Genomic DNA, 27,631 nt, shown 5'->3' on the forward strand with positions numbered 1-27,631 from the left:
TTTCCAAAGTGGTTGCATCCATTTGCAGTCCCACCAACAATGTATAAGAATATTTTCCCCCATATCCTTGCTAACAGTTATTGTTATTTGAATTCTTTTTTTGGGTAATGTTTATTTAGTTGTAGATGAATACATAGTATCTTCATTTATTTTTATGTGGTGCTGAGGATTGAACCTAGTGCCTCACACATAGGAGGCCAGCACTTTTCCACTGAGCTACAGCCCCAGTCCCGTTATTTGTATTCTTAATAATTGCCATTCTGATTTGGATGAGATGCAGTTCCAATGTAGTTATTTTTATTGGTTATTTTTAGTTATGCATGTCAGTGGTGTGGTGAGCCGTTCCTGCGGACTGTGGTCGCCATTACATGATGGCGCTGGCTCCGCTGTGGTCTGTGAAGGACAACTCCATATCAAAGAGAGTTGGCGTGTTCCCAGCTCCTTATCAGAGAAAGTTGGCGTGTCATTTTCTAGCACCCTGTGAGAAGGGTACACGTGGCAGCTTTGCATTGGGGTTCGCGGTGCTTTATTAAGGCTGGGAGGGGCATCCGAAGTTTAGTAGAAGTAGAGTAGAAGAAGTATTAAAAGAATATCAAGGGCCTGAATAAACTGCTGAAAGAAGATTCCTGAGTCGCGTCTTCCTTGCGGGCAAGGGGGTCGTGACAAGTGGTGCCGAGACCTGGGAAAAAAGAAACAAAGAAACACCCAGGAACCAGAACTTTCAGCAGTCAGGGAGGTGCACCGGTAAGTCCCAGGTAACGTGGGACCCGCTGTTAAAAAGCGGGAAGCTCCTCTGTAAAGAGAGGGCGCTACATCTTATAGCAATTGCACTCTGAATTTTTGTTCTCTTTCTGTGTATGTTCGTTTTGTTTTGTGTACTTTCACTTTCGATTTCTGTGTTTTCTTGTGTTGCGTTATGGGAGCTGTGACTTCAAGTCCACTCCTTCTAGCCCTCGATGGCCTTTTACATTCCAAGGGACTGGAGGTGAAGCATCGCACCTTGGAAAAATTTTTACAGAGAGTAGATGTCGCTGCACCGTGGTTTGCATTTTCAGGCAGCCTCACTACACCCAGCTGGGATAAATTAGGCAAAGACCTTGACTTTGCTCATGAGCAGGGCATGCTAGAGGGCGGGGTGATACCCCTCTGGAAGATGGTCCGTAGTTGCCTTATGGATGGCAGATGCCAAGAAGCGCTTGTTAAAGGGCAGGAGGTTTTAAAACAATTGCATGAAGAAAAATCAGAAACAACAGAGAGCGAAGTGTCTCAGGAAGAGGGGAGTGTGCGGGGCGTGGAGAATGGGAGGAGACTGTATCCAGATCTCAGTGTGCTGCGCACGCCCCCATGTGAAAGTGGGTCAGAGGCAGAAGACGCTGAGGAGGAGGAGATAAGAACGCTGTCCCGGCAGTTAGGGAGTTTAGGTACAGGGAACAGAGATAAGCAAGGGCTCAAAAAAGGACAGCCTCCCGATCCGCCTCCGTATGGCGGGGGGTGTTTCAGGACGAAGTTTCCACGCCCAAACAAAGAGGGCTGCCGCTGCTTTCCTCTGTTCCTCAGGGCTGGCATATCATTGCTATTGACATTAAAGACTGTTTCTTTTCTATTCCTTTGCATCCTAAGGACTCACAGCGTTTTGCCTTCATCCTTCCCTCGTGTAATCATGAGGAACCAGATCAAAGGTTTGAGTGGGTTGTTTTACCACAGGGAATGTCTAACAGTCCTACGATTTGTCAGATGTATGTAGGGAAGGCACTCGCACCTCTCAGACAACAATATCCTTCCATCAAGATTATTCATTATATGGATGATGTATTATTGGCAGCCAAATTAGAGCAGTCAGTTAATGAGGCCTATAAAGACCTGGTGAAGTTGTTAGCTCAGTATGGATTACATATTGCACCTAAAAAGGTTCAAACAGGGAATTCTATTAAGTATTTGGGAGCGACGATTGGATATGACATGTTAAAACCACAAAAAGTTACTATAAGAACTCAAGATCTCCAAACTTTAAATGATTTTCAAAAACTGTTGGGAGATATTAATTGGATAAGAGGTTATTTACATATTCCTAATATCGTGCTCCAGCCTTTGTATGCTATTCTTAAGGGTGATCCAGATCTTACTTCCCCTCGTACCGTCACTAAAGAGGCCAGAGCGGCCCTTATAAAAGTAAAAAAAGCTATACAACATGCTACTCTCTGCAGGCTCCAGAGTGATAAACCTTTCCAGTTATGTGTGCTTGCCACTATGCGGCAGCCTACTGGAGTACTGTGACAAGATGGGCCTTTACTATGGATCCACCCACATGTATCCCCAGGAAAATCTTTAGAATACTATCCTGATGCTGTTACAGCATTAGCACTTAGAGGGATTCAACAGAGCATTCAATTTTTCGGAGAAGCACCTTCTTCTCTTATCATACCCTATTCTAAAGTTCAACTTAATGTTTTGTGTGCTACTCTGGACAACTGAGCCATTCTATGTTGCTCGTTTCAAGGGGATATTGATAATCATTACCCTTCTCATCCATTACTCCATTTTGTTAAAGAACATCCTATCATTTTCCCTAAAGTAACTTCACCCACTCCAATTCCGGGGGCTGTTAACATTTTTACTGATGGCTCTAAGTCTGGAATGGGAGCTTATGTGATTAATAACTCTCCCCCTGTCCAGCATCAATTTGCTCCTGGAAATCCACAATGGGTAGAACTACAAATTGTCATTGAAGTTTTTAAACAGTGTTCTTTTCCTTTCAATCTCATTTCGGACTCCATTTATGTGGTGCAGGCGCTCAAAATTCTGGAGGCTGTAGGAGCTATTAATGACACCCATACTGTGTCTGCTTACTTTAATCAGCTTCAACAGCTTATCCGTAGCCGTACTGCCCCTTTCTATCCAATGCACATTCGAGCTCACACCTCTCTTCCTGGCCCGTTATCACAGGGTAATGCCTGTGCTGACTCGGCAACTAGAAGCCAGTTGGTATGCTTGGCCTCCTCCTTAGAAAAAACTAAATTGTTTCATCACAACTTTCATGTCAATGCTATGACACTGCGCAGACGTTTTTCCATCTCCAGAGCAGATGCTCGTCAGATAGTATTACAATGTCCTCATTGTGTCACATTTCTTCATCCTCCTACTTATGGTGTAAACCCACGAGGATTGAAGCCATTGGTCGTCTGGCAAATGGACGTAACTCACGTGCCTGACTTTGGTAACCTCAAATATGTACATGTTTCTATTGACACATACTCTGGAATTATTCATGCTTCTGCTTTATCGGAAGAAAAGGCACGTAATGTTATTACTCATTGCTTAGAGGCATGGACAACATGGGGTGCACCTGCATCCCTTAAGACTGATAATGGACCTGCTTATACTGGCAGACAGTTTACATCTTTTTGTTCTACTATGGGAGTACAACTTGCTCATGGGTTGCCTTACAATCCTCAAGGGCAAGGCATTGTTGAATGTGCCCACCGCACCTTAAAAGAAACCTTAGAAAAACAAAAAGGGGGAATAGGAGTTGACCACACTCCTAAAGAACGCCTGTCCTTAGCTCTTTTTACCATTAATTTTTTGAATTTGGATATTCATGGCCGCTCTGCAGCCGATAGACATGTATCCCCTCAGCCCTCTGTGACTGGCTATGTTAAGTGGAAGGATCATTGTCTGCCCCAGCCCATTCTGGTGGCCAGGTGAGGACCAAGCATAGCATCATTGCATGTACTAGCAGCCTATGTGACACTGAATACCTTTCTTATTGCCAATTTCATTGAGAAAGAAATGCTCCAAGTTTCTCCCTCCTTCCAATTAAAATAGGAGAAGTATGCAGTAGAATGGGAAAGAAGTTGGCACTGAATTTATACTCAAAATATTGTCAGCTGCATCTCTGTTGTCAAGAAGGCTCTGAAAGTGGTCCTAAGTAGCCATTGAGGTTGCCTTCCAACTGGTTTAAGAGCAGCCCCATGTGGTCTCTGAAGATGGTCGCAGTGGGTTCTGACATGATTATTATGCAGGTACTGATATTGACTTCAGCTTGACCTTGGAAGGGCCCTAATGTGGACACTGGGCAGGCCCTGAAGGTTGGACCATCCAGGATTGTACTTGGCCTCAGGGTCCCTGACCTTTGACTCAGGCAGTGGTGAGTGATGAGCTTTACACTCAATAATTGGAATCTTGCTCAACTTGACTATTTTACTCTGCTGGACTCTAAGTCATGTGAGGACAGAACAAAGTACAGAAGGAAGCATAGAGATGAAATTGATTGGTTTTGGAGAGGGAAGAGGTGAGGAGGAGGACTAGAACATGGTTGGCAGTTCTCAGTAACTCTGTGACAATCACCAGTTGGCCCCAGCTCTGGGCCCCTTTTCTTCCCATTTCCTTCTTGAATTGGAAGGTGGTGGAAATTTGGAGCATTTCCTCTCAGTGAAGCTGGCAAAATGAAGGATCTTGAGATTTCACGCATGCTCCCAGGAGCCATCCAGGAGAGGTGATGAAAGAGGAGAAGTAGCCGGAAGAGAAGTCAAGTGTGTTTGTCCTTCCTGATTTACCTGGGATATGGTGTGAGGGACCAGTGTCTAAAGTAGCAAAGAGGGACTCCTACCAATCAGCAGGGACAGATTTCTAATGTCAACTTTGGCTAAGCCTGGAAAAATCACTTCCCCTTCATGGGCCTCCATTTTCTCTTTCTATATAGATGGGTCCCTATCCAGATGGGTTAGTAATAGCAGTGTCAGGGCACATATTGGTTCCTCATTGTTGTATGACCTTCAGTGGACTTATTGTCTGAGCCTTTTGGGGTCAAGTACAGCATCTACCTCCTTGGCTGTTTTGGTGAAGAGACTATGAGTAAATGCATGTTTATTACACATAGCAGAAAATGTTCAATAAATATTAACCATGTTTTTAACTTATTAGATCTTAATAACCAAGAGGATAAAGGAGATGAATGGGAGATTCTCTAAGCACCATACTTGATTGTTTCCTCTTTGTAAATTCCATTTTATTATAGTTACACAAATAGTTGGGTTCATCTTGACAAAATCATTCACGCATGCAAGTTAGTTTACCCCATTTCAGTCCCTGGTCTACCTTCTTCTCTTTGTTCTTCCTTCCTAGTATTCTCCTGATCTACTTTTCTCCATGCATTTATTTATTTTTGATTAGTGCTTTGTTGATATACCCAAAGGCAGAATTCAGTCTGGTATATTTATATGCATAGATTATGTAATTTTGTCAAACTCATTTTGCCTTTCCTCCCGTCACTTCTCCCTTTAATCTCTTTCTTCTATGCACTATGTTTTAGTCAGCTTTTTCTCTGTGGTGACTAAAGGACCTGATCAGATCATTTGTAGAGGAGGAAAAATTTACTGAAGGACTCACAGTTTCAGAGGTCTTAGTTCATAGAAGGCTGGTTCCATCCCTTAGGTTCAAAGCGAGGCAGAACATCATGGTGGAAGAATGTGGCAGAGGGAATCTGCTCACATGTTGATCAGAAGGAGAGAGAAATTTCATTCTACAGATACAAAATAAATACCCTCAAACCATGCCCCCAGTGCCTCATTTCCTCTAGCCCCACTCCACCTGCCTTCACTTACCACTCAGTTAATCCTATCAGGAATTAATTCACTGATTAGTTTATGGCTGAACCTAATCATACCCCTCTGAACCCTCTTACATTGTTTCACCCGTGATGTTTTGGAGGACACCACATCTAAACCATCACATACAGGTTGTCTGTGTATCTTTATGATTGCTTATCCCCTCTTTTGCCCTTATTTGGTTCTAGCTTCCATATATGAGAAAAAATATTCAACCAGTTCTTTGCTGAGTCGGGTGTATTTCACACAGCATGATGTTCTCTATTTCTGTCCATAGATTAGAATATGCCGTAATTTTTATCTTTTTTATGGCTGAGTAAAATTCCATTGGGTATATTTGCCACATTTTCTCAAACCATTCTTCTATCCATGGCCATCTGTGTTGGCTACATAACTTGGCTATTGGAAATTATGTTGCTATAAACATTGATTTTCCTGTACCACCACAGTATACTGATTTTGTGGTTTTGGATGAATATTGAGGAGTGAAATGGCTGGTCCATAGGGTGGTTCTATTCCTAGTGTTTGAGAAATGTCTATTAATACTGCTTTCCAGATTAGTTGTGCTAATTTGCAGTTTCACCAACAATGCACATCCTGATCATCATTTATTATTATTTCCTTAAAACATCCTGAACAACATTTATTATTATTTGTATTATTGATAATTGCCATTGTGACTGGAGTGAGGCAAAATTTTAATGTAGTTTTGATTTGCATTTCCCTGATTGCTAGATATGTAGAACATTTTTTCATACACTCTTTGGTCATTTGTGATTCCTTTTTGAAAAATGTTTGTTTAGTTCTTTTGTCCATTTATTGATTGTTATTTATTTTTTTGATGAAAAGCTTTTTGAGTTCTTTATGTATTCTAGATATCAATCCCCTGTCAGATGAGCAGATGGCAAAGAATTTCTCCTACTGTGCACTATGTTCTTAATTTCCTACTTTGCCTTGTAGGTGCTTTTTAATCTGGGGGCATTGCACTTACTGATTTTTGTTTTATATATTGAACTTTAGAGGTCTCATTAAGGAAGTCAGTGCCTGAACCAATATGTTGAAATATTGCGTATATGTTTTCTTTTAGCTGTTCCAATGCTTCTGGTCTAATTCTTAGGTCTTTGATCCATTTTTATTTGAATTTTGTGCAGTTTGATATATAGGAGTCTAGTTTCATTCTTCTGTGTATTGCTATTCAGTTTTCCCAGCACCATTTGTTTTAAAAAGGCTTTCTTTTCTCCAGTATATATTTTGGCATTTTGTATCAGATGATTGTAAGAATATGGGTTTGTGTCTGTATCTTTTATCTCATTCATCTGCATGTCTATTTTCACGGCAATACCATGCTGTTTTTTAATAGATGCATTATTGTGGTGAGCCGTTCCTTCGGACTGTGGTCGCCATTACATGATGGCGCTGGCTCCGCTGTGTCTGTGAAGGACAACACCGTATCAGAGAGAGTTGGCGTGTTGTCAGCTCCTTATCAGAGAGAGTTGGCGTGTTGTTTTCTAACACCCTGTGAGAAGGGTCCACGTGGCAGCTTCGCATTGGGGTTCGCGGTGCTTTATTAAGGCTGGGAGGGGCATCCGAGGATTATTAGAAGAATTATTAGAAGAATATCAAGGGCCTGAATAAACTGCTGAAAGAAGATTCCTGAGTCACGTCTTCCTTGCGGGCAAGGGGGTCGTGACAAGTGGTGCCGAAACCCGGGAGAAAAAACCCAGGAACCAGAACTTTCAGCAGCCAGGGAGGCGCGCCGGTAAGTCCCAGGTAAAGTGGGACCCGCTGTTAAAAAGCGGAAAGCTCCTCTGTAAATAAAGAGGGAGCATTAAAAGGTAATTGCTCCTCTGCAAATAAAGAGAGGGCATTACATCTCATAGCAATTGCACTCTGTATTTTCATTTTTGTTTTCTGTGTATTTTCGTTTTGTTTTTTGTGTATTTTCACTTTGGTTTTCTGTGTTTTCTTGTGTTGCATCATGGGTGCCATGACTTCAAGTCCGCTTCTTCTGGCCCTAGATGGCCTTTTACGTTCCAAGGGACTGGAGGTGAAACGTAGTACTTTAGAGAAATTTTTACAGAGGGTGGATACTGCTGCACCGTGGTTCGCATTTTCGGGCAGCCTCACTACACCCAGCTGGGATAAATTAGGCAAAGATCTTGATTTTGCTCGTGAGCAGGGCATACTAGAGGGTGGGGTGATACCCCTCTGGAAGATGGTCCGTAGTTGCCTTACAGATGGCAGATGCCAGGAAGCGCTTGCTAAAGGACAGGAAGTTTTAGAGCAATTGCATGAGGAAAAGTCAGAAACGACAGAGAGCGAAGTGTCTCAGGAGGAGGGGAGTGTGCGGGGCGTGGAGAACGGGAGGAGACGACTGTATCCAGATCTCAGTGTGCTGCGCACGCCCCCATTCGAAAGTGGGTCAGAGGTAGAAGACGATGAGGAGGAGGAGCTGGGGACGCTGTCTCGGCAGCTAGGGAGTTTAGCTAAAGGGAACAGAGATAAGCAAGGGCTCAAGAAAGGACAACCTCCCGATCCACCTCCGTATGGCGGGGGTGGTTCGGGACGAAGTTTCCACGCCCAAACATGGAGGGCTGTTAACGCTGAGATGGGTCTTGCTTATCCAGTTTTTCAGGATGATAATAGGGGAAGATTTCATGAGCCTTTGGATTTCAAAATTGTAAAGACCCTGGCGGAGTCTGTGCACACTTATGGGGTCGATGCCGCTTTTACACTAACTCAGGTGGAGAATCTGTCTAGATACTGCATGACTCCCTCTGATTGGGCTTGCCTCGTTCGGGCTTGCGTCTCCCCAGGCAAATATTTGGACTGGAGACCATTTGTGCTAGAGGGCGCAGCAGAGCAGGCCGCCCAAAATCATGCAGCAGGACACCCCCATTGGGACAAAGAAATGCTTTTGGGACAAGGGATATTTGCTAATCAACATACAGGATTTCCTCTTGAAGCATATGACCAGATTAATAATATTTGCATTCGGGCATGGAAATCACTTCCAAATAGAGGAGAGGTGTATGGTAACCTGACTAAAATTATACAAGGCCCTACAGAACCCTTTTCAGATTTTGTAGCAAGGATGGTGGATGCCGCTGGAAAGATTTTTGGAGATCCTGATAGAGCCATGCCCCTTATCAAGCAATTGGTTTTTGAGCAATGCACCAAAGAATGTAAAGCAGCAATTACTCCTTATAAAAATAAAGGCATAGAAGCATGGATGAAGGTGTGTAGAGAGATTGGAGGACCTTTAACTAATGCAGGTCTTGCAGCTGCTGTCCTTCGGATTACAAAAAGGGGCGGTTCTGGTGACGGAACATGCTTCCGTTGTGGTCAGCCTGGTCATCTCAAGCGTGAATGTCCCAAAAAAGACAATTTCAATGGACCTCCCCATGGTGGCTTTCCCAATGGCCCTCGTTTACCAGGGTTGTGTCCAAGATGTAAAAACGGGAAGCATTGGGCAAAAGAGTGTAGATCAGTGAGGGACATCCATGGGCAGCCTATTTTAACTGGGTCAAAAAACGGCCGAAGGGGCCCTCGACCCCAGGGCCCACAAATATATGGGGCAGTGGAGAATGTCACACCCGAACCTGAGACATGGCCATCTCTACGCCATCCCATGAGACGCAGAGAGCCACTATAGGTGCAGCGGGATTGGACCTCTGTTCCACCTCCAGACTCGTATTAACACCTAAGATGGGAGTCCAGTTGGTAGAAACTGAGTTCAAAGGGCCTTTACCACCTGGCACTGTGGGCTTATTGATTGGACGTGCTTCCTCTATTTTACAAGGTCTTCATGTTTTTCCCGGAGTCATAAGCCCTGATACTGTGGGGACAGTAAAAGTCATGGTGGAAGCTCCAAGAGGCATTGTGTCTATCTCCCCAGGGGATCGGATTGCTCAATTACTAATTTTGCCTAGTTTACATAACCACTTCCCAGCTGACTCACGGTCACGGATGGGAAGTGAGATTGGCAGCACTGGAGGGAATTGTGTCTATTTGTCACTGGGTATGAGCAACCGCCCCACTTTGGAATTAATCATAGAGGGTAAATCTATTGTGGGACTGCTGGATACAGGAGCAGATCGTAGTATTATAACCCTTAAAGACTGGTCTAAGGGATGGCCAGTACAGACTTCTGATCAATCCTTAAGAGGACTTGGATATGCCCAAGCTCCTCAAATTAGCTGCAGACATCTATCCTGGAAGGACCCAGAGGGACACAGTGGTACCTTTCAACCTTATGTGCTTGATTTACCTATTTCTTTATGGGGCCGTGATCTGATGAAAGACATGGGGTTCACCCTTAGTAATGACTATTCCCTAATGTCTCAACAGATTATGCAAAATATGGGGTATAGGCCAGGTCTAGGACTAGGAAAACATCTGCAGGGGCATAAACACCCTGTACAAGGTCGTCAAAAATTTGACAGATTCGGTCTGGATTTTTCATAGGGGCCGCTAGGGCTCAAATACCCATAACTTGGCTCACCGAGGAGCCTGTTTGGGTGCCTCAGTGGCCCCTTCCCTCGGCTAAACTGGCAGCAGCCCATGACCTAGTTAAAGAACAACTTGACTTGGGCCACATTCAACATTCTACTTCTCCATGGAATACTCCCATATTTGTCATTAAGAAAAAATCAGGGAAATGGCGCCTACTGCATGATTTACGAGCAGTTAATGCTCAAATGCAACTTATGGGGCCCATTCAAAGAGGGCTGCCGCTGCTTTCCTCTGTTCCTCAGGGCTGGCATATCATTGCTATTGACATTAAAGACTGTTTCTTTTCTATTCCTTTGCATCCTAAGGACTCACAGCGTTTTGCCTTCACCCTTCCCTCGTGTAATCACGAGGAACCAGATCAAAGGTTTGAGTGGGTTGTTTTACCACAGGGAATGTCTAACAGTCCCACAATTTGTCAGATGTATGTAGGGAAGGCACTCGCACCTCAGACAAAAATATCCTTCCATCAAGATTATTCATTATATGGATGATGTATTATTGGCAGCCAAATTAGAACAGTCAGTTAATGAGGCCTATAAAGACCTGGTGAAGTTCTTAGCTCAATATGGATTACATATTGCACCTGAAAAGGTTCAAACAGGGGATTCTATTAAGTATTTGGGAGCGACGATTGGATATGACATATTAAAACCACAAAAAGTTACTATAAGAACTCAGGATCTCCAAACTCTAAATGATTTTCAAAAACTGTTGGGAGATATTAATTGGATAAGAGGTTATTTACATATTCCTAATATCGTGCTCCAGCCTTTGTATGCTATTCTTAAGGGTGATCCAGATCTTACTTCCCCTCGTACCCTCACTAAAGAGGCTAGAGCGGCCCTTATAAAAGTAGAAGAAGCTATACAACATGCTACTCTATGCAGGCTCCAGAGTGATAAACCTTTCCAGTTATGTGTGCTTGCCACTATGCGGCAGCCTACTGGAGTACTGTGGCAAGATGGGCCTTTACTATGGATCCACCCACATGTATCCCCAGGAAAATCTTTAGAATACTATCCTGATGCTGTTGCAGCGTTAGCACTTAGAGGGATTCAACAGAGCATTCAATTTTTCGGAGAAGCACCTTCTTCTCTTATCATACCCTATTCTAAAGTTCAAATTAATGTTTTGTGTGCTACTCTAGACAACTGGGCCATTCTATGTTGCTCGTTTCAAGGGGATATTGATAATCATTACCCTTCTCATCCATTACTCCATTTTGTTAAAGAACATCCCATCATTTTCCCTAAAGTGACTTCACCCACTCCAATTCCGGGGGCTGTTAACATTTTTACTGATGGCTCTAAGTCTGGAATGGGAGCTTATGTGATTAATGACTCTCCCCCTGTCCAGCATCAATTTGCTCCTGGAAATCCACAATGGGTAGAACTACAAATTGTCATTGAAGTTTTTAAACAGTGTTCTTTTCCTTTCAATCTCATTTTGGACTCCATCTATGTGGTGCAGGCGCTCAAAATTCTGGAGGCTGTAGAAGCTATTAGTGACACCCATAATGTATCTGCTTACTTTAATCAGCTTCAATAGCTTATCCGCAGCCGTACTGCCCCTTTCTATCCAATGCACATTCGAGCTCACACCTCTCTTCCTGGCCCGTTATCACAGGGTAATGCCTGTGCTGACTCGGCAACTAGAAGCCAGTTGGTATGCTTGGCCTCCTCCTTAGAAGAAGCTAAATTGTTTCATCACAACTTTCATGTCAATGCTATGACACTGCGCAGACGTTTTTCCATCTCAAGAGAGGATGCTCGTCAGATAGTATTACAATGTCCCCATTGTGTCACATTTCTTCATCTTCCTACTTATGGTGTAAACCCACGAGGATTGAAGCCATTGGTTGTCTGGCAAATGGACGTAACTCACGTGCCTGACTTTGGTAACCTCAAATATGTACATGTTTCTATTGACACATACTCTGGAATTATTCATGCTTCTGCTTTATCGGGAGAAAAGGCACGTAATGTCATTACTCATTGCTTAGAGGCATGGGCAGCATGGGGTGCACCTGCATCCCTTAAGACTGATAATGGACCTGCTTATACTGGCAGACAGTTTACATCTTTTTGTTCTACTATGGGAGTACAACTTGCTCATGGGTTGCCTTACAATCCTCAAGGGCAAGGCATTGTTGAATGTGCCCACCGCACCTTAAAAGAAACCTTAGAAAAACAAAAAGGGGGAATAGGAGTTGACCACACTCCTAAAGAACGCCTGTCCTTAGCTCTTTTTACCATTAATTTTTTGAATTTGGATATTCATGGCCGCTCTGCGGCCAATAGACATGTGTCCCCTCAGCCCTCTGTGACTGGCTATGTTAAGTGGAAGGATGTTCTTATAGGCCAATGGAACGGCCCTGACCCCGTGCTGACATGGGCACGAGGATCTGTATGTGTTTTCCCCCAGGATCGCACGGAGCCACTGTGGATCCCTGAACGCCTGACAAGAAGAGTCTCGAGATCTACTAACCAGCAGCAGGAGGTGCCACAACAGTCCCATGATGAGGAGCTTCATTCTGATGAGTGCTCTGGCTCTGATGCTGGTGCCAACGGTACAGATGACACCAATGCAGTGGTGGGCAGTGGCACGGGCATGGCCAATGCCAATGCCAGTTCATAGTAATTCTAGTATCCTCCCCACTCTTTTTTTCTACCTCATGTGAGATGTCTGCTCCTTGTACCTCTCCTAGAGGGGACATGGAAAATATTTTTAATCAGTCTCAAGTTAATCTCACAGGAGTTTTTTGTTTCAGCCTTGGGAACACTAATTGTATTAGTCTTAAGACCAAAAATTTGACTAACTGGGAGGACCCATTGCGGTCCAGTCGAGTCTCAGGGAGCATTCTCAGTGCTGTATTGAGCCAAGTAGTTTCAGGGAAGCAATCAGGCTCAGGGACCCCCGCAACTAGCTCTGTTTTAAACATAACTACTTTAGCTATTATCTCCGAGGTACTAATCCCAATGCCTCCTTCTTCTAATAGTACTTGCAATGCCACTCATTTCAAGGCCTCTCCTTACTGTACCCCTAATTTTGGTTTTCCCCCAACATTTACACCTTGTCAGGATCATTCTTGGGAGAAACATCAAGTTGCTAAAGGTTTCTCCTCCCCCCCCCCTCTTAAGAGATATGTTTATAACTTTAACAACAATGCCAACTCCTCTACAGGAACAGGTTGGTCCTGGTTTCAATGGCTCATTTCCAATGAGAAGGGGGCTTCAGCCGATATTTCTGCATTGGCTCAATTACTAGGAGCCAAAAGTTGGCTGGCTAATGTTTCTGGCACTACTAAGGAGAGTGAACGAGGTAATAGGCTTATATCTGTTTCGTTCAACTCTCTGTTACATTATGCCACATTGCCTCCTGCAATGGTCTGTATCCAATCCCCGTTCCTGTTCCTTTTAGCTAATGACACCTCATTGGGGATGCTGGATTGTTCTAATATTACCTGTTTCTTATCTGAGTGTTGGAATGGTTCTTGGACTGTAGCAGTGATTATGAAAATTCCAACTTTTGTCCCAATCCCAGTCACTGCGGATCCAGATAAATTTCCTATTGTAGAGCTACTTAGAGTCCGCAGAGATTTTGGAATCACAGCAGCTATAGTGACAGCCGTGGCGGCATCTGCTGCAGCAGCAGTTACGGCCGGAGTAGCCATGGCCAGTCAAGTACAAACTGCTGCCACCATTAATCAAGTTGTTCAACAAACGTCCACTATACTTGAATTGCAAAATACGATTAATCAACATATTTTGTCAGGGATTTTAGCTGCCAACCAAAGAATAGATTTTCTTCAAGCTCAGGTAGAGGAATTGGCTGACCTAGTACTTTTAGGCTGCATTGACCAACGTGCACATTTATGTATAACCTCTGTCAGATTTAATGATTCCAGGAATGCTTCCCACATCATTGGTGGATATTTGGCCGAGAGTTGGTCCATGGAAGCGGAAGACATGATCCAGTCTCAACTAACCCAGATAGCTGTCTTGAATAGTACCCGTGTCGATCCCGTGACTCTGGGTCAATTCACCAATTGGATATCTTCTGCTTTTTCCTTTTTTAAGGAGTGGATGGGAGTAGGCATTTTTGGTGCACTGTGTTGTTTTGGTATGTTCCTCTGTTTGTGGTTTCTCTGTTGCCTTAAAGCTCGTAGTGCTCAAGATAAGGCTATGATCATACAAGCTCTTGCAGCTTTAGAAAATGGTAACTCGCCACAGGTCTGGCTTGCGCATCTTAAGCAATAAACTTTTGACATGGTCGTTGCACCCCAAGTTATTATAACATTGCACTGGGATCGACATGTCCTTCTTTTGTCATCCTTCTAGTGTTGGAAAGCCTTTGCACTCTGCCGGTCTTGCTGCCATTGCACGCAGATGGGTTTCCACGCTAGTGCTTCTCTATTGCCTTAAAGTCCGTGCCTTTCTTTCTGGGTGCTGCCAACTTGTTTGTAGTTGTACTTCTAGACAGCCACAGTTCAACCTCAGCTATTCCCTCTTACTCACCATCGTCACGATACAGGATGCGAGGCAAGGCACTGCACTTGAGTGATCCATTGAGAAGAGGGACCTCAAGGGGAGCATGTCCTATTGCATGCGGGTTTGACGTGTCCACGCCCCGCCCCACGAAAAAAGGCGTCGGCTGATATGGTGTCAGATCTGGGGAAGGCGCCCCCTAGGGCTGGGCCATACTATGCAGCCACTTCTGCACAGTGGGATAGGACCTCTACTCTCGCCTGTATTGTCTTAGTAAAACAAAAAGGGAGAGCTGTGGTGAGCCGTTCCTGCGGACTGTGGTCGCCATTACATGATGGCGCTGGCTCCGCTGTGGTCTGTGAAGGACAACTCCGTATCAGAGAGAGTTGGCGTGTTGTCAACTCCTTATCAGAGAGAGTTGGCGTGTTGTTTTCTAACACCCTGTGAGAAGGGTCCACGTGGCAGCTTCGCATTGGGGTTCGCGGTGCTTTATTAAGGCTGGGAGGGGCATCCGAGGATTATTAGAAGAATATCAAGGGCCTGAATAAACTGCTGAAAGAAGATTCCTGAGTCGCGTCTTCCTTGCGGGCAAGGGGGTCGTGACACATTATAGTTGTCTATAGAGATGGGATCTATTTGTACAAATTCATAGATGCACACAATATAACAATATAATTTTGCCAATATCACTCCACAGCCTTTCCCCCTTCCTCTCTGCCTCCCACCTCTTGGTCCCTTTCCTCTCTACTGATCTCCCTTTAATTGTTAGGAGAAACACCCACAACTTTGTTTTTATTTTTTTCCCTGTAGTGTCTGCATATGAGAGAAAACATACAACCCTGAGTTTGACTTATTTTATTTAACATGATGGTCTCCAGGTACATCCATGTTCCTGCAAATGCCATAGTTTTATTTTTCTTTACGATGAAGAAAAATTTAACTGTGTATATATGCCATATTTTCTTTATCAATTCACCTGTTGAAGGGTACAGAATAATTGGTCAATGAATAATAGCTGTTATTATTTGTTGGTCACGTCAGTGTGGGCTTCCCCTTCCCCTCATCCCAGCATTAAAGGATCTGTCTCTAGCAAGATGAGTAGTCTGTTCTGTTTCTTTTCCCATCCATCTGTTCCCTTCTTTGCTGCTCCTTGTCACCAGTTTCCTTAGTGCCCCCCCACTGGTGACACCCCTGCCTCCTTCCCACCCCTCACCAGGCCTCCTCATAGTGCCCTGGCCTGGCCCTGTTTCAGCGTGGCAGGAAGCCCATGGTGAAGTTTGGTATGACCCTTGCGAAACCCTGGGGTTTTGAAGACATCTTTATATCCTGGGTTTCCAGGGGACACTTGAAATGGAAATTCTGCATGATGGTGGTGAATAAGAGAAAGAGTTCCATTGTAGCCAGGCCTTTTCCCAGGCAGCTCCGCTTTCCTGAAGAGGAGGGAAGGGAGGGGCAGAGGTGAAGCCAACTGTACCGCATCCTTGTCCCCAGTACCACATTCCTGTCATCTTTTCCCAGGGAGGAGAGGCTGCAATACTGTGACCTGAGAGAGTCTCTCTCTCTCTGAGCCTCAGTTTATCTTGTACATGAGACAAGGGGGTCCATGGAGGGCTGCAGCAATGGGAAGCTTTGGGCCACACACCTTCCCCAAATACATTCTCACATATGGCCTCTGTGCTGTCTTCTCCTTTCTAAGGGTCTGACGGTTGTGTGTGTGTGTGTGTGTGTGTGTGTGTGTGTGTGTTTCCTTGGAGAGAACTCTTATGTATTTTGAGCCTTGATTTCCTCCATGGGGAAAGGGGATTTTTATTTCCCCTTGGCCTGGCTACAGAAAACTTTGTGCTCAGGAGTCATGAGGATTGCAAGTAGTTGCTCAAGTGTACATGGCAACAGCTGGAGAAGGACCCCAGGCTGCACTGAAAAAGGAGATCTGGGATGAGCGAGGCCCATGTGGGTGTGAGGCCCCTGGTCTCTTACCCATGGAAAAGGGCACATAAGCATCAATCCTCTTCAGCTGTCCCTGGTCATCCAGAAAGTGCTGGGGGTTGAAATCTTCAGGTGCAGAGAAGAACTTGGGGTCATTCAGCAGGGAGCCCAGCATACAAATCACATCAGTGCCCTAGCAGGGAAGAGGAAGGGGGATTTGACATGATGGATCCGGGGTATATGTACTGAAGGCAGCGAGTCTTAGGGTTGGAGGGAATTTTGTGCTTGGGGTAAGGAGAAATGGGAAGTGAGGTATTTGGGGTCCTCTCTGGGAGAGCTTCATGGGACATGGGACTCCATTCACTCTGTCAGGAAGTTCAGAGAAGATGGGGTGTGTGTTGGGGCATATACTGCTCATGTCACAATGAAGGAAGTTGGGAGCACTTGGAGGTTTGTGGGCCCCAAAACAAAAGATTTGGGGACTGGGGTGAATCTCCAAGGTATTCAGTGTGGGGGAGACATGGGAAGCAGGAAACTTTGGGCGGGAGGCCTGGAGGGACATGGTAGTTGAGGAATTTTTGATTCCTCAGCCTGGAAAGCCTCTAATTGAAAGGGAGTGTTGGGGACCCAGGAAGTGAGTTGGAGTCCTGCTAGGTGAGGCAGGGCAGCACCTTGGGTAGGAAGAAGTCCCGAAACATGGTGTCCTTGGTGACCCTGTGAGCTAGGCCCATAGGGCCTAGGTTTGAGTATCTTTGTATTTCACGGATCACTGCCTCTGTGTACGGCATCTTGGTTCGGTCCTCAAACTTGGGCTGCCGGTGCCTGCCAATCACTCGGTCAATCTCCTCATGGACCTTGGCTGTAGTAAAGGCAAAATGTGTTTAGGTATCCAGGGAACTCACAACATGAATGCATGGCCACCATCTATGCGTCACATGCACGTGCACCGTTCAAAACGAAAGTCAGTAATACATCTTTTTGGCCAGTGTCTCATTAACCTCTTCATGCTATAATCATAGGGGAGGTACAGTGGAGGAATCTTAGTTGATGACCCCAGGATATGGGAATTTGGCATTCATTGGCTCAGCAGAGAAGTGATATGCCAATTTCTAAGGAAATGTTCAGAATTTTTGGACTTGCCATCTTCTTCTGTCCTTGCATACCAGGGCAGGTCTGAGGGTCCAGGGACTTGGCAGACACAGGGTCATTGTGTTAAGCTCAGAGGAACTGTAGGATCCATCAATCCTCACTTCCATGTCCCCAGCAGTCTTACCTTCCACATCCGGGTGCCTTATGATCAGCAGAAATCCAAAGCACAGGGTCAGACTGGTGGTCTTTGAACCCGAAAAGAAGAGGTCCAGGGTGGTCATCACCAGGTTCTTCATGTAGAACTCTGTGTTGGGGTTAGTCTTCTCCTGCAGGGGTAGTGGTCTTCAGTCAGAGTTGTGTTACTGCTTCCCAGGATGACCCAGGTGTTTTCCTTGGACCTATCTCTCCTAGGGTCAGACCTAGGGTGGTGAAAGAACCCGGGTCTGCCACATTCTCTATAGTTTTTAGGCCTTTGTCCAGGGTGCTGGCTCTGCCCAAGATACTCTTCTCACTTTCTTTGACTTACTGAGTGTCTGTCATTTAATAATCAGCTTATTTGCCACTTTTTTCTAGGGTAGGGATATTTAGAAGGAGGAATAGGGAGAGATTGTGAGAAAGAGAGGCAGAGATGTGAAGATGAAGTGAGTCAGAGGGAGAGAGAGGTTTGGAAATTCCCACAGAGAATTTTAAGTGACATATCCGCTCCCTTCTGTAGAAGTCTCAAAGCTTCCTATAGCGAAATACCCTCCCTTGATTTTTTGAACATCTGACTCTATAAAGTCCCATTGCTTTCTGCATTCATAGGAGTCTGACATCCAAATGGGGGTGGAGGCCCTCCAGTGTGACGCAGTAAAGCCAGGTCCTAGCCACACAGGTGTTTCTGATGACTGGGGTAGCAAAAGGTAGAGATGGAGTGACTACCAGCACTGACCTTAGAGTCACAGAGATACCAGTTTGAGCTTAGGTCCACTGCTGCCTGCCATGCAACCACAGGTAAGACACTTATGCTCTCTGGGCTGCACTTTCCACATTTATAATATCAGGGTCAAAATACAGCATGGTTAAGAGGCCCTGAGTGCAAACTAGGTGACTACAATCAAGAACTTCTGGTATTCCATGGCACATACAGTGTTGAGCAGGTGGGTATGAGCATTTTCTATTTGCTCATGTCTTGCCTGGAGTAAGGAAGGGGTCGGTAGCTGGAAGAGTGATGTTTGATTATGGTTTGGACTGAGAGGATTTTTATGATGGCCCAGTTTGAATGTTCTTGGGTTCACCCTCCTCCCCATCCTGATTCCCCTGCACTGGTTTGGACCTCCCCACCCTGGCTGCTGGCTGCACCTCCTGCATCCGGATGAGAAAGTAGTGAATGAAGTTCTGCGGGGAGCTGGGGTCCAGAGTGCGCTGGTTCTGCTCCACCTTCTTGGCTATGAAATGCTCCAGCCCCTGCATGTTCTTAAAGGCCTGTTGCTGAGGTCCTGGCAGGTACTTCATCACTGAGTGGAATATTTCAAAGAGCTGGGGGTTGTGCCGAGAGGAAGCAAAGCAAAGAGAGTTGTGAGAGGAGAGCACCCAGTGGTCTCTGTTTCACGGTGAGAATGGTACTGGATTCAGGGCACCTCTCTGGTGGCTGAAGTGTTTCATGGGAATGAATGGCAAGTCTTCTTATTGATGAATTGTGAGGGCCGTTGTCTAAAGTGAGATGGATGGGGTACATGTGCAGGTTTCACACATGCAGGTAAGATGGATTGGTCATTCATGTGTTCAAGTGATTTTGGAATGGGTAAATTCCAGGCTTTGAGGTGGTCAAAGGAGGCTGTAACAGAGGATCCCACATTGAGGAGGCTAGGTATTTAGGTGGGCTCTCTTGTAGTCAGTTGTCTAGATAGTTATTGGATTTCATGTGGTGGTTGCCTTACAGGCATTCAGTCATTAATGTGGGGCTGTCATTCCGGTGTTAAAGTGCGGTATGAATTTAGGTTCAGGTATCTAGGTATTCAAGGGGACGGCATAGGGTGCACACCTCTGTCATTTGTGTGAGTAGACTGGATTGGAGAACACTTACTGGGTTTTTTTTTTTTTTTGGAATGACATGTCCAGATATTTACCTGAAGTATCTTGTTTAGGCCACCAGAATAGGTATTAATGTATTTAAGTCACTTGAGTAGGGGATACTGGTATAGATAATACAGTGGGGTTGTTTGTATGAATTAATGTATTTAGGTCACTTGAGTAGGGGATACTGGTATAGATAATCCAATTGTGCAGAGGTCAAATGATTTTACTGTCCTGAGTTTTGCCACACGGAGTATTCAGGTATTGGAAGGTGGGTGAGGCGGTCCTTTCTCCATGTGCAAAGACATTTAGAAACACTAGATAGAGAGCATTGATAATTATTTAGGTACTTCTTTCAGGCTCGGTTAGAGGGAAATTGCCTGGAGAAGTATGGGAGTCTGGGGAACCTATTGAGTAGTGGGGGTACATTTTTGGGGTTGTGATAGTGGCCAGGTAGGGGGAAAAACTGGAATAGGAATACCTGCCCTGTGGGAGAAGATGCAAAATTCAAGATCTCCCCAATCATCCGCAGTACTGATGAAAATTCTTTGTCCTCATAGTAGAAGCGGTCGCCAAAGACAATTGAACTGATGATATTGCTGACTGTTTTGTTCAGATAGATGGCAGGATCGATGAAGGCACCTGTGAGGTGTAGCAGGGGAAGGGAGGGAAGGGAATTGGGAGAGAGAGTCAAGTGGATGGTGTGGAATTCAAGGAGGGTTCTGCAGTGATGCACTCAATTCTAAGCATCAGACCTGAGAGCTGGGAGCACAGGTGCCTTTCCCCAGCTTTGTCACAAATCCAGGCCACAACCCACAGGTCACTAGGATTGGGTGTGTTCTTCTCTTTCCAGAGCATTCTAGGGTTTCCCACTCACCGTGTGTGCTCCGCAGGGCCCCGATGAGGAATCTCGCCTCCTCCTGGATGCGCTCCTCAATGCTCCGCTTCCCCACCCCAAATTCCCGCAGTGTGGAGAGGCAGAAATGCTTGAGTTGCTTGTTGCACTCCCCATTGCTGAAAGCTACACCTGGGGAGGTGAGAATGTGGGAGGCAGATGTCACAGACAGGCTCGTGACCCTTCATCCACCTGGAGGAGCCTCCTGAGATGAAGGCAGTGGGACAGAGATGGATCCAGAATGAGTGTGAGAGAGACCCATGATTACAACCTCAGAGTCCATGTGAGACACCCAAGAAAGAGGAGAGCGCCTAGGAAGAGATGATCAGAAGAGAGACATGGGCAAAACAGATAGGTGGAGAGAAAAATAGATCCAGAGACACTCCAGGCAGGGAAGGAAGGAAAAGGGGAAGGAGAAAGGGCTCAATGAAATGAAGGGAGACTGTAAGAACTGGAGGAAGATCCAGAAACTGTGAAGGATTATAGGGCAGGCCTAAAATGGCTGTAGTTAGGCTCCTTCACTAAGACTTCTGCTGGGTGGGTTTTCAGTTTGTATGTAGTCAAGGTCATAAACACTTTGATTCAGTGTATGTACTGAAGGTCATAAACATCTGCTTGAGAACATGTGACCACTGAAGCAACCTGTTGACATGGTGCCTTCTTGTCTGGCCTGCATATAAATTTAAAAGTCTATGGAAATGGCTTGGGGTGCTGACTAGGGGGCTGGCTGGGGCTGAAGATTGAGGCGGGGACTGGCTAAATATTGCTGCTGCCTCGGTATAAAGTATGTCTATCATCCCAACTGTGTCTTGCATCTTCTCCCCTCTGCAGGGATCCCAAATCTCTTTTCTGAGATTGGTGCCCCTCTCTGACATGGATATAAACTGAGCTGGGGAAGATGGAAAATTCAGGAGAGAGAAACTAAGTGTCTGGGAGAGGAGACGGTGGCACAAGAAGATAGAGAAAATAGACATGTGAGATCCTGATATAGCAAAAAGAAAGGAATAGAGGAAATGAGGGAAAGAGTCACAGGGAGTCACAGAAGGTGAGGAAGACAAAAAGATAAAAGCTGCATATAATGTTTAAGGGGCGAGATGCCAATAGGCAAAGGTTGACAGGTTCTAGGAAATTGGTCAGTCAAAGAGCTGAAGAGACATCTCATGAGAGGAACAGGGAGATGGGGAGAGAGAGGGCGGGAGAAATGGGACACAAAAAGCTTAAGACAGTCTAGAGGAAACACAGAAAGGAGCAACCCTTGATAAGACTGTGGAGAGAAGACCAGACACTGTTTCCACAACCTTGAGGGACAGGTGAGTAAAAGGGAAAAGCTGGGGAAATTCAAGACACCATGTTTGCCTGCCCACATCCCCCCACTTTGTCCCCCTCACCATATCCTTTGAAGAGGTGGTCAAAGGTGGCCTGCTGGCCTCTCCCACTGAACTCCTTAGCCTGATCCACCAGGGCCTCCTTCACTGCATTATATCCATACAACACTACAACCCGGCGAGTCCCCAAGTAGATGGTGAACACAGGGCCATAGTGTTTGCTCATCTGTAGGGGGTGGATGGGAATGGTTAGAGGGCTTATTTCCTGTCCAGCTTCCTCATGTCAGGGTCCAGGATGCATTTTTCCCAGGCTCTGGTAGTCAAGGAGCTAAAAACCCAAGATCTGGAATTTTCTGGCCAGGAACTGGCTGCTGAACCTGAAAAATCCCTGTGTCCTAAGAATCAGATGCATCCTGGTCAATCCTCTGCCACAAAGCCACAGTGAATCTGGGAAGCCCCCAAGCCCACCCAATTCCACCCACCTCCCTGCCTGGTTTGACCTTCACAAGGCTGTTGTACATCCCATTTTTTTCCAGCTGCAGGTAGTTTCCAAGAAAGGGCAGTGGAGTGGGACCTGGAGGCAGCTTTCCCTGGAGACTCCTGTGCTTCCAGACAGACTTCAACACCACTGCACTCAGGAAGGCCAGCAAGGCCACCAGAATCAGCTCAAAGTCCAGCATGGTGCTAGTCTTACAGGTAGGTGGTGATGGCTGGGTAGTTTGCATTTATATACTGTGGGATATAACTGTGGCTTTTGGTTCTGTTTATGAAGTTGCTTCATTCCTATCTGAGCCACTCCCTTCAACATGAACCTTGACTAGTTTGGAGAGTGAATGAACTCCAGGTCAGCAGCTGATCCTGTGGTGTTGGCCAAGCCTGGTAAATATTCCTTACTAAAGTCAAGGATGTTATTAGCCTCGACTCTTGACTTTGACACTAACAGTTATCAGATGTACTGGGACAATGGGAATCCTGGATGTAGCAGAATGTTCCTAGTACTGCAGAAGTAGGATAGCTGCAAAAAATGTTTCTAACTCTGTAACTTTTTGGGAACAAAGAAATCTCTTGGTTACTCAAAAGCTGTGAACAATTTGCAAAGCTTCTGTAGTTAAACTTCCTGACTATGAGACCCTGTATAATAAACTTGCAGAGCTAGTTGTGGGTCACTGTTCCTCCATCAGAGTGTATTGTTCCACCTGGCCCCAGCTTTGCTTGATAATGCCTCTGTGTTTTTCTCCATCTCCTGTCACCTCTACTTGAGAATCCTTTGCTGATGCTGTGTGGATCTTGGTAGACTAGGTTACAAAAGTTGCAGCCAAGAAAAAAATTAACATGTAAGAATTCACATCACTAGAATAGGAGGTGTCTTGGGATGTGCTATATGGAGGTAGGAAACCAAGGCAGAACAGAGGACATTAGTGTATTTGCATGTCTGATTACCCAAGCTTTGGGTTTGTGGTACCAGATTGAGAAGAGATCTCACTGGTGTGCATTTTGCAGTCTACGATAGGATTGAAGTCGCATATTTTATAGAGATCATAAAGGATGTGAGACTGGATATGGGGGACTCAGGAAGGGAGAACCTGGAGAATTAATTAACCATAGCAGAAAACAGGAAGGGAGAATTCTGGGTGATGCACTGGAGGGTCTTAGGATCAGAAGCTTTTCATACTGAGGATGTGAAGTGCCTGAGAGGGGAAGTGTGTGGAAAGACCAGTAGGATCCTGTAGTGAGCATGGGAGGCCAGGTGTATACCTCCTTGGCTTTGGCCCTGTGCTGTCTCTTGACGTCCAGACTCTTCATGGGAGCCTCAGGATGAGGTCAGGTGAGCTTAGCAGAATTGAAGTCCTGCAGTAGTCATGTGTAGCTGGGACAGGCATAGAAGACCAGAATCACATATCAGTGGAACTTTGTACAGAGTTGCTCTGAATGACCATGCCTTCCAGTCCTGAAGCACAGAACTCTGACCAATCACTACATTTCACAGTGACTTGGGCATTGTCCCAGCTCGGATATCAAGGTATGACTTCAAGTGCAGGCGTACCCACTGGGGTTGAGTCACACTCACCTGCTCCCTTGTAATCCTACCCCTTCTGCCCTTTTATGGATAGAGATTTCTAAGAACAGGGTCCCCCCAAATAAAAGCTCACTTTTAAATGTGCTTTCCTCTTTCTTTAATCAGCCTCTCATGGCTTTTTCTTGCTCTCCCTTTTCCTTTGCTCTTCCTTTCTCCAGCCACACCATCCTGAAGCTTGTGTAAAGGTAAATTGTGTTTGTGTTTTATTTTGCGTCACCCCAAATTCACATGAGCGACCTTAGTTCAGCTGCCTGTGCTGGATGGGGGTAGCAGGTGGTGCCCGGAACTGGGATGCTCAGTGTGAATTTGGGAGTTTGGCTTGGGTTGAGTGCACTTTAGAATTTCAGAGAACGTGTGTTTGAGTTGTCAAAGAAAGCAGACAGCTGACCGGGAAAGCAAGGGATGTTAAAAATAATAATAATAACATGGGCAATTCCACATCTTCAGAAAAGATATTATCTAATGAACCTGGAGAATTAATTAACCATAGCAGAAAACAGGTCAAAAGAGCCCAGCTGGCTCAATTTCTGAAAACAGTTAATAATGTCTGCCTGTGGTTTTGTGAGGAAGATTCATGTACTTGGGAGATTTTGTGTACTTGGGGGAGGCTATGTAGGAGGCTGTTTGAAGGCTGCCTCTCTACTAAGCTATCTAGGGGCACAATAAAAAATATTCAAAAAGTCTGGAGTGCCTTAGAATTGTGTCTTTTTGATATGCAAGACAAGGACCCCTGGTCTCCAGATTTGTTAGGGACTACAATAGACCATTAGAAGCCTGGAGCAAGAAACACAGCCAGTGGGGTCCCCAGGCAGTTTTCTCTACCTGTAGCCAGACTAAGGGCAGAGTCAATTCACGCCCAGTCTGTACCTCCTATACCTCAGACAGAGAGCCTTGGGGCAAGGCCAAAACCCAAAAGTTCAATCTCAGCTGATGGAGACAGAGACAGTGATTCAATAGTGGGCCAGTGAAACTCGTTCTCAGGGGCTGTGCTAGAGAGGAAACCAGCCCTGACTGAGTTACAGTGAGGGAGATCCAAGATGGATGGGAGGAGAATGTTCAGGAAGATCCTGAGGAGACTGAGGTGCCAGAGTCTAAGGATTCCCAGTCAGAGGGTGAGAATGAGTTGGAGGAAGGCTTTGGTAGCTTACATCTGGGTGGCTCTGCATCCGCCATTCAAATATGGCCTCTCTCCTCCGGGAGAACAAGGTTCAATAGTTACCCTAAATAGGCTGTGGCCACACTTTCACCACTCAAATGCCACCTCAGGACCGTGCTGGAGGCAGGGGAGGACATTACAGGCTTTCAGCTTTTCTCAGTTTTTGAGCAGGTTAATGAGAAAAATCAATGTTTGGTGTCAGAGACTTGCATGCTGTGGTTCCTTTTAAAACTCAGAAGAAGCTGAAAAATGCTCATTGTATTTATGGTCCAAATTCACCATTTGTTCAAACTCTGTTTGAGTCTCTATGTAGCGAGCCTCTACCTCCACATGATTTGGGTATGTTGACCAAAGCATGCCTTTCAGGAGGCGATTTTTTCTTATGAATGTCAAGCTGGACAAGCTAAGAGAAACTGAAGGCAAGGTTTTGAATCTCCTCTAGAGATGCTAACTGGAACTGGACCATTCACTGATTTAGAACAGCAACTAAATTATGATTTGCCAATTTATGATCAGATTACTATGTGTGCAAAAAAGACTTAGAAGGAACTACCAAATAAAGGTGAAAAAATTTTGGACTGTAGCCATATTTGTCAGGGACCAGAGGAAAGATTCTCAGAGTTTTGTGGCACATCTTTACCAGGCAACAAATTGAACCATTGGGGATTTGATTGCTTCAGAGGTTTTGGCCAAACAATTAGCTTTTGAAAATGCCAATAAAGATTGTCAGGAGGTCATCTGACCTCATCGGATAAAAGGAACTTTCCTGAATTTATTCAGCTTTGCTTAAATGTGGGTCCCATGCAAATACAAGGTTTAACACTTGCTGCTTCTTTAAAGAAAGTGTTACCATCTAGGAGATGCCATTCTCAGAGGCAGTGTTTTAACTGTAGTAAAACTGGGCATATGTCTCAGGACTGGGGTTGATGTGTAATCAGGCAGATGTGTGATCACCCGGTTTGCAACACTGCCACCATTGAAGAGATGACCATGTGGCCTGGGGGAGCCCCAGCAGACATGGCAGAAGTAGTTGTCTGCCATTTACAGCTTTACCTCTGCCTTCTTCGCTGCTGGTAACCAGGGAGCAGGACCTGCCCTGGCCCTGCCCAACAGTATGGGTGTTGCAGTTTACACCAGAAAAGGAGTCCCAGGCTTAGATGTCACTAGGCCCAGCCCTGCTGACTCATCATTATTACAGGTCAGGAAGGCTTTCTGCTCTACTTGGGACCTCTACCAGCCTTGGGAATAACTTTAACTCCTGAAATGGGCCCACAACAGATCCCCGCTGGGGTTCAAGGGCTGCTGCTACTAAATACCATAGGCCTAGTTTTGAGACAAAACAATTTAACAAAAAAGGAACTAAATTCAGGTGCTGCCAGGAGTGATTGATCCAAATTTTAAAGGAGAAATTAAAATTACAGTTCAAACAGATCACGTTATTCAACTCTCTTCAAGAGAATTATTAATGCACTTAATATTTTTGCCTCTTCACTCTGTGAGCAGCCTGGGTAAAAGCTCAACTTTATGGTTCCTGGACCAAGAATATTGGGCTCAATTAGTTAGGCAGGAGCACCCCCTATTGGATCAATCATAAAAATTTCCAAGGTGTGATGGAAACCAAGGTCGATAGATCTGTTCTATCTAGCAGGTACTGGCCCAGGGACTGGCCTTTACACATTACACCTGCCCGCTTAGAGGGGATTGGTCATATTTCTCAACCTTCACAAAGCTCTCAATATCTTCACTGGGAAGATAAAGATGGTAACTCTGGAATTTTTAAGACTTATGTCCTAGACACCTTGCCAGTGAATTAGTGGGGCCGAGATTGTCTAAGCAGCCTAGGTCTATTATTAATAACTCCAAACTCCAATATATCATCTCAGGGACATAATCAAAAATTTATTTCTCCTAGAGAAATTGAAGGAAATTTACAAGAAGGGTATTTATCTATAAGCCAGTCTTCCCAGCAAAGGCTAGTTAAATCACCCAGCCAAAACTTTTGGCAGGGGGCCCTGACATTATCCCTGGCCCAAAAAACAGCAGAAAAAATTAACTGGCTCACAGAGGAACAAATCTGGGTTTGTCAGTGGCCCTTAATGGGGGAGAAACTTAAATAGCCCATATGCTCATTTGCAAACAACTTCAGGCCGGACATTTAGAACCTTCTCTTAGTCCCTGGAATATGCCCATTTTTGTAATTAAGAAAAAGTGTGGTAAATGGAGGTTGTTACAAGATCTCAGGGCAATTAATCATGTTATGGAGCCCATGGGAGCTTCACAACCAGAGCTTCCTTCTCCTATAGCCATTCCTTTGGATTAACATCTAATGGTGATAGATTTAAAGGATTGTTTCTTCACTGCCGCAGTCTGGCTGGGCACAATTCAGGAGCCACTTGTCAAAAGAAACTAACTTTATTTTTAGAACACACACCCCAAACCACACAGCTCTTCAGGAAAACCTTCAGAGCCCAACTGCCACCACCGGCTTCCCACAAGCTTCTCA

The 27,631-nt window shown here is 45.2% G+C and overlaps 1 protein-coding gene across 1 annotated transcript; it reads right to left on the minus strand.

Annotated features, from left to right (window-relative positions):
- Positions 1 to 15,445: 15,445 nt before the first annotated feature.
- On the minus strand, positions 15,446 to 22,649 carry LOC101957562 (cytochrome P450 2A13-like). The gene is made up of 9 exons (XM_078032023.1): positions 22,396 to 22,649; positions 21,959 to 22,121; positions 20,553 to 20,702; positions 20,157 to 20,317; positions 18,962 to 19,138; positions 17,805 to 17,946; positions 17,203 to 17,390; positions 16,583 to 16,724; positions 15,446 to 16,035 (listed from the first exon to the last, which is right to left on the minus strand). The coding sequence occupies exons 1-9, from the start codon at positions 22,618 to 22,620 to the stop codon at positions 15,854 to 15,856; spliced, it is 1,530 nt and encodes a 509-aa protein (XP_077888149.1). The 5' UTR covers positions 22,621 to 22,649; the 3' UTR covers positions 15,446 to 15,853.
- Positions 22,650 to 27,631: the final 4,982 nt, after the last annotated feature.

Source organism: Ictidomys tridecemlineatus, chromosome 15 (assembly GCF_052094955.1).
Source record: "Ictidomys tridecemlineatus isolate mIctTri1 chromosome 15, mIctTri1.hap1, whole genome shotgun sequence".
Classification (NCBI taxonomy): Eukaryota; Metazoa; Chordata; class Mammalia; order Rodentia; family Sciuridae; genus Ictidomys; species Ictidomys tridecemlineatus.

Bases quoted from the DNA above. Each gene is read 5' to 3' on its own strand.
- LOC101957562 (XM_078032023.1), bottom strand. From the start codon at position 22,620: ATGCAAACTACCCAGCCATCACCACCTACCTGTAAGACTAGCACCATG. The intron at 20,318-20,552 runs GTGAGTGGGAAA...TACACCTCACAG, and splicing joins GGCCCTGCGGAGCACACACG to GTGCCTTCATCGATCCTGCC. The intron at 17,391-17,804 runs GTAAGACTGCTG...CCTTTACTACAG, and splicing joins AAGGCACCCGGATGTGGAAG to CCAAGGTCCATGAGGAGATT.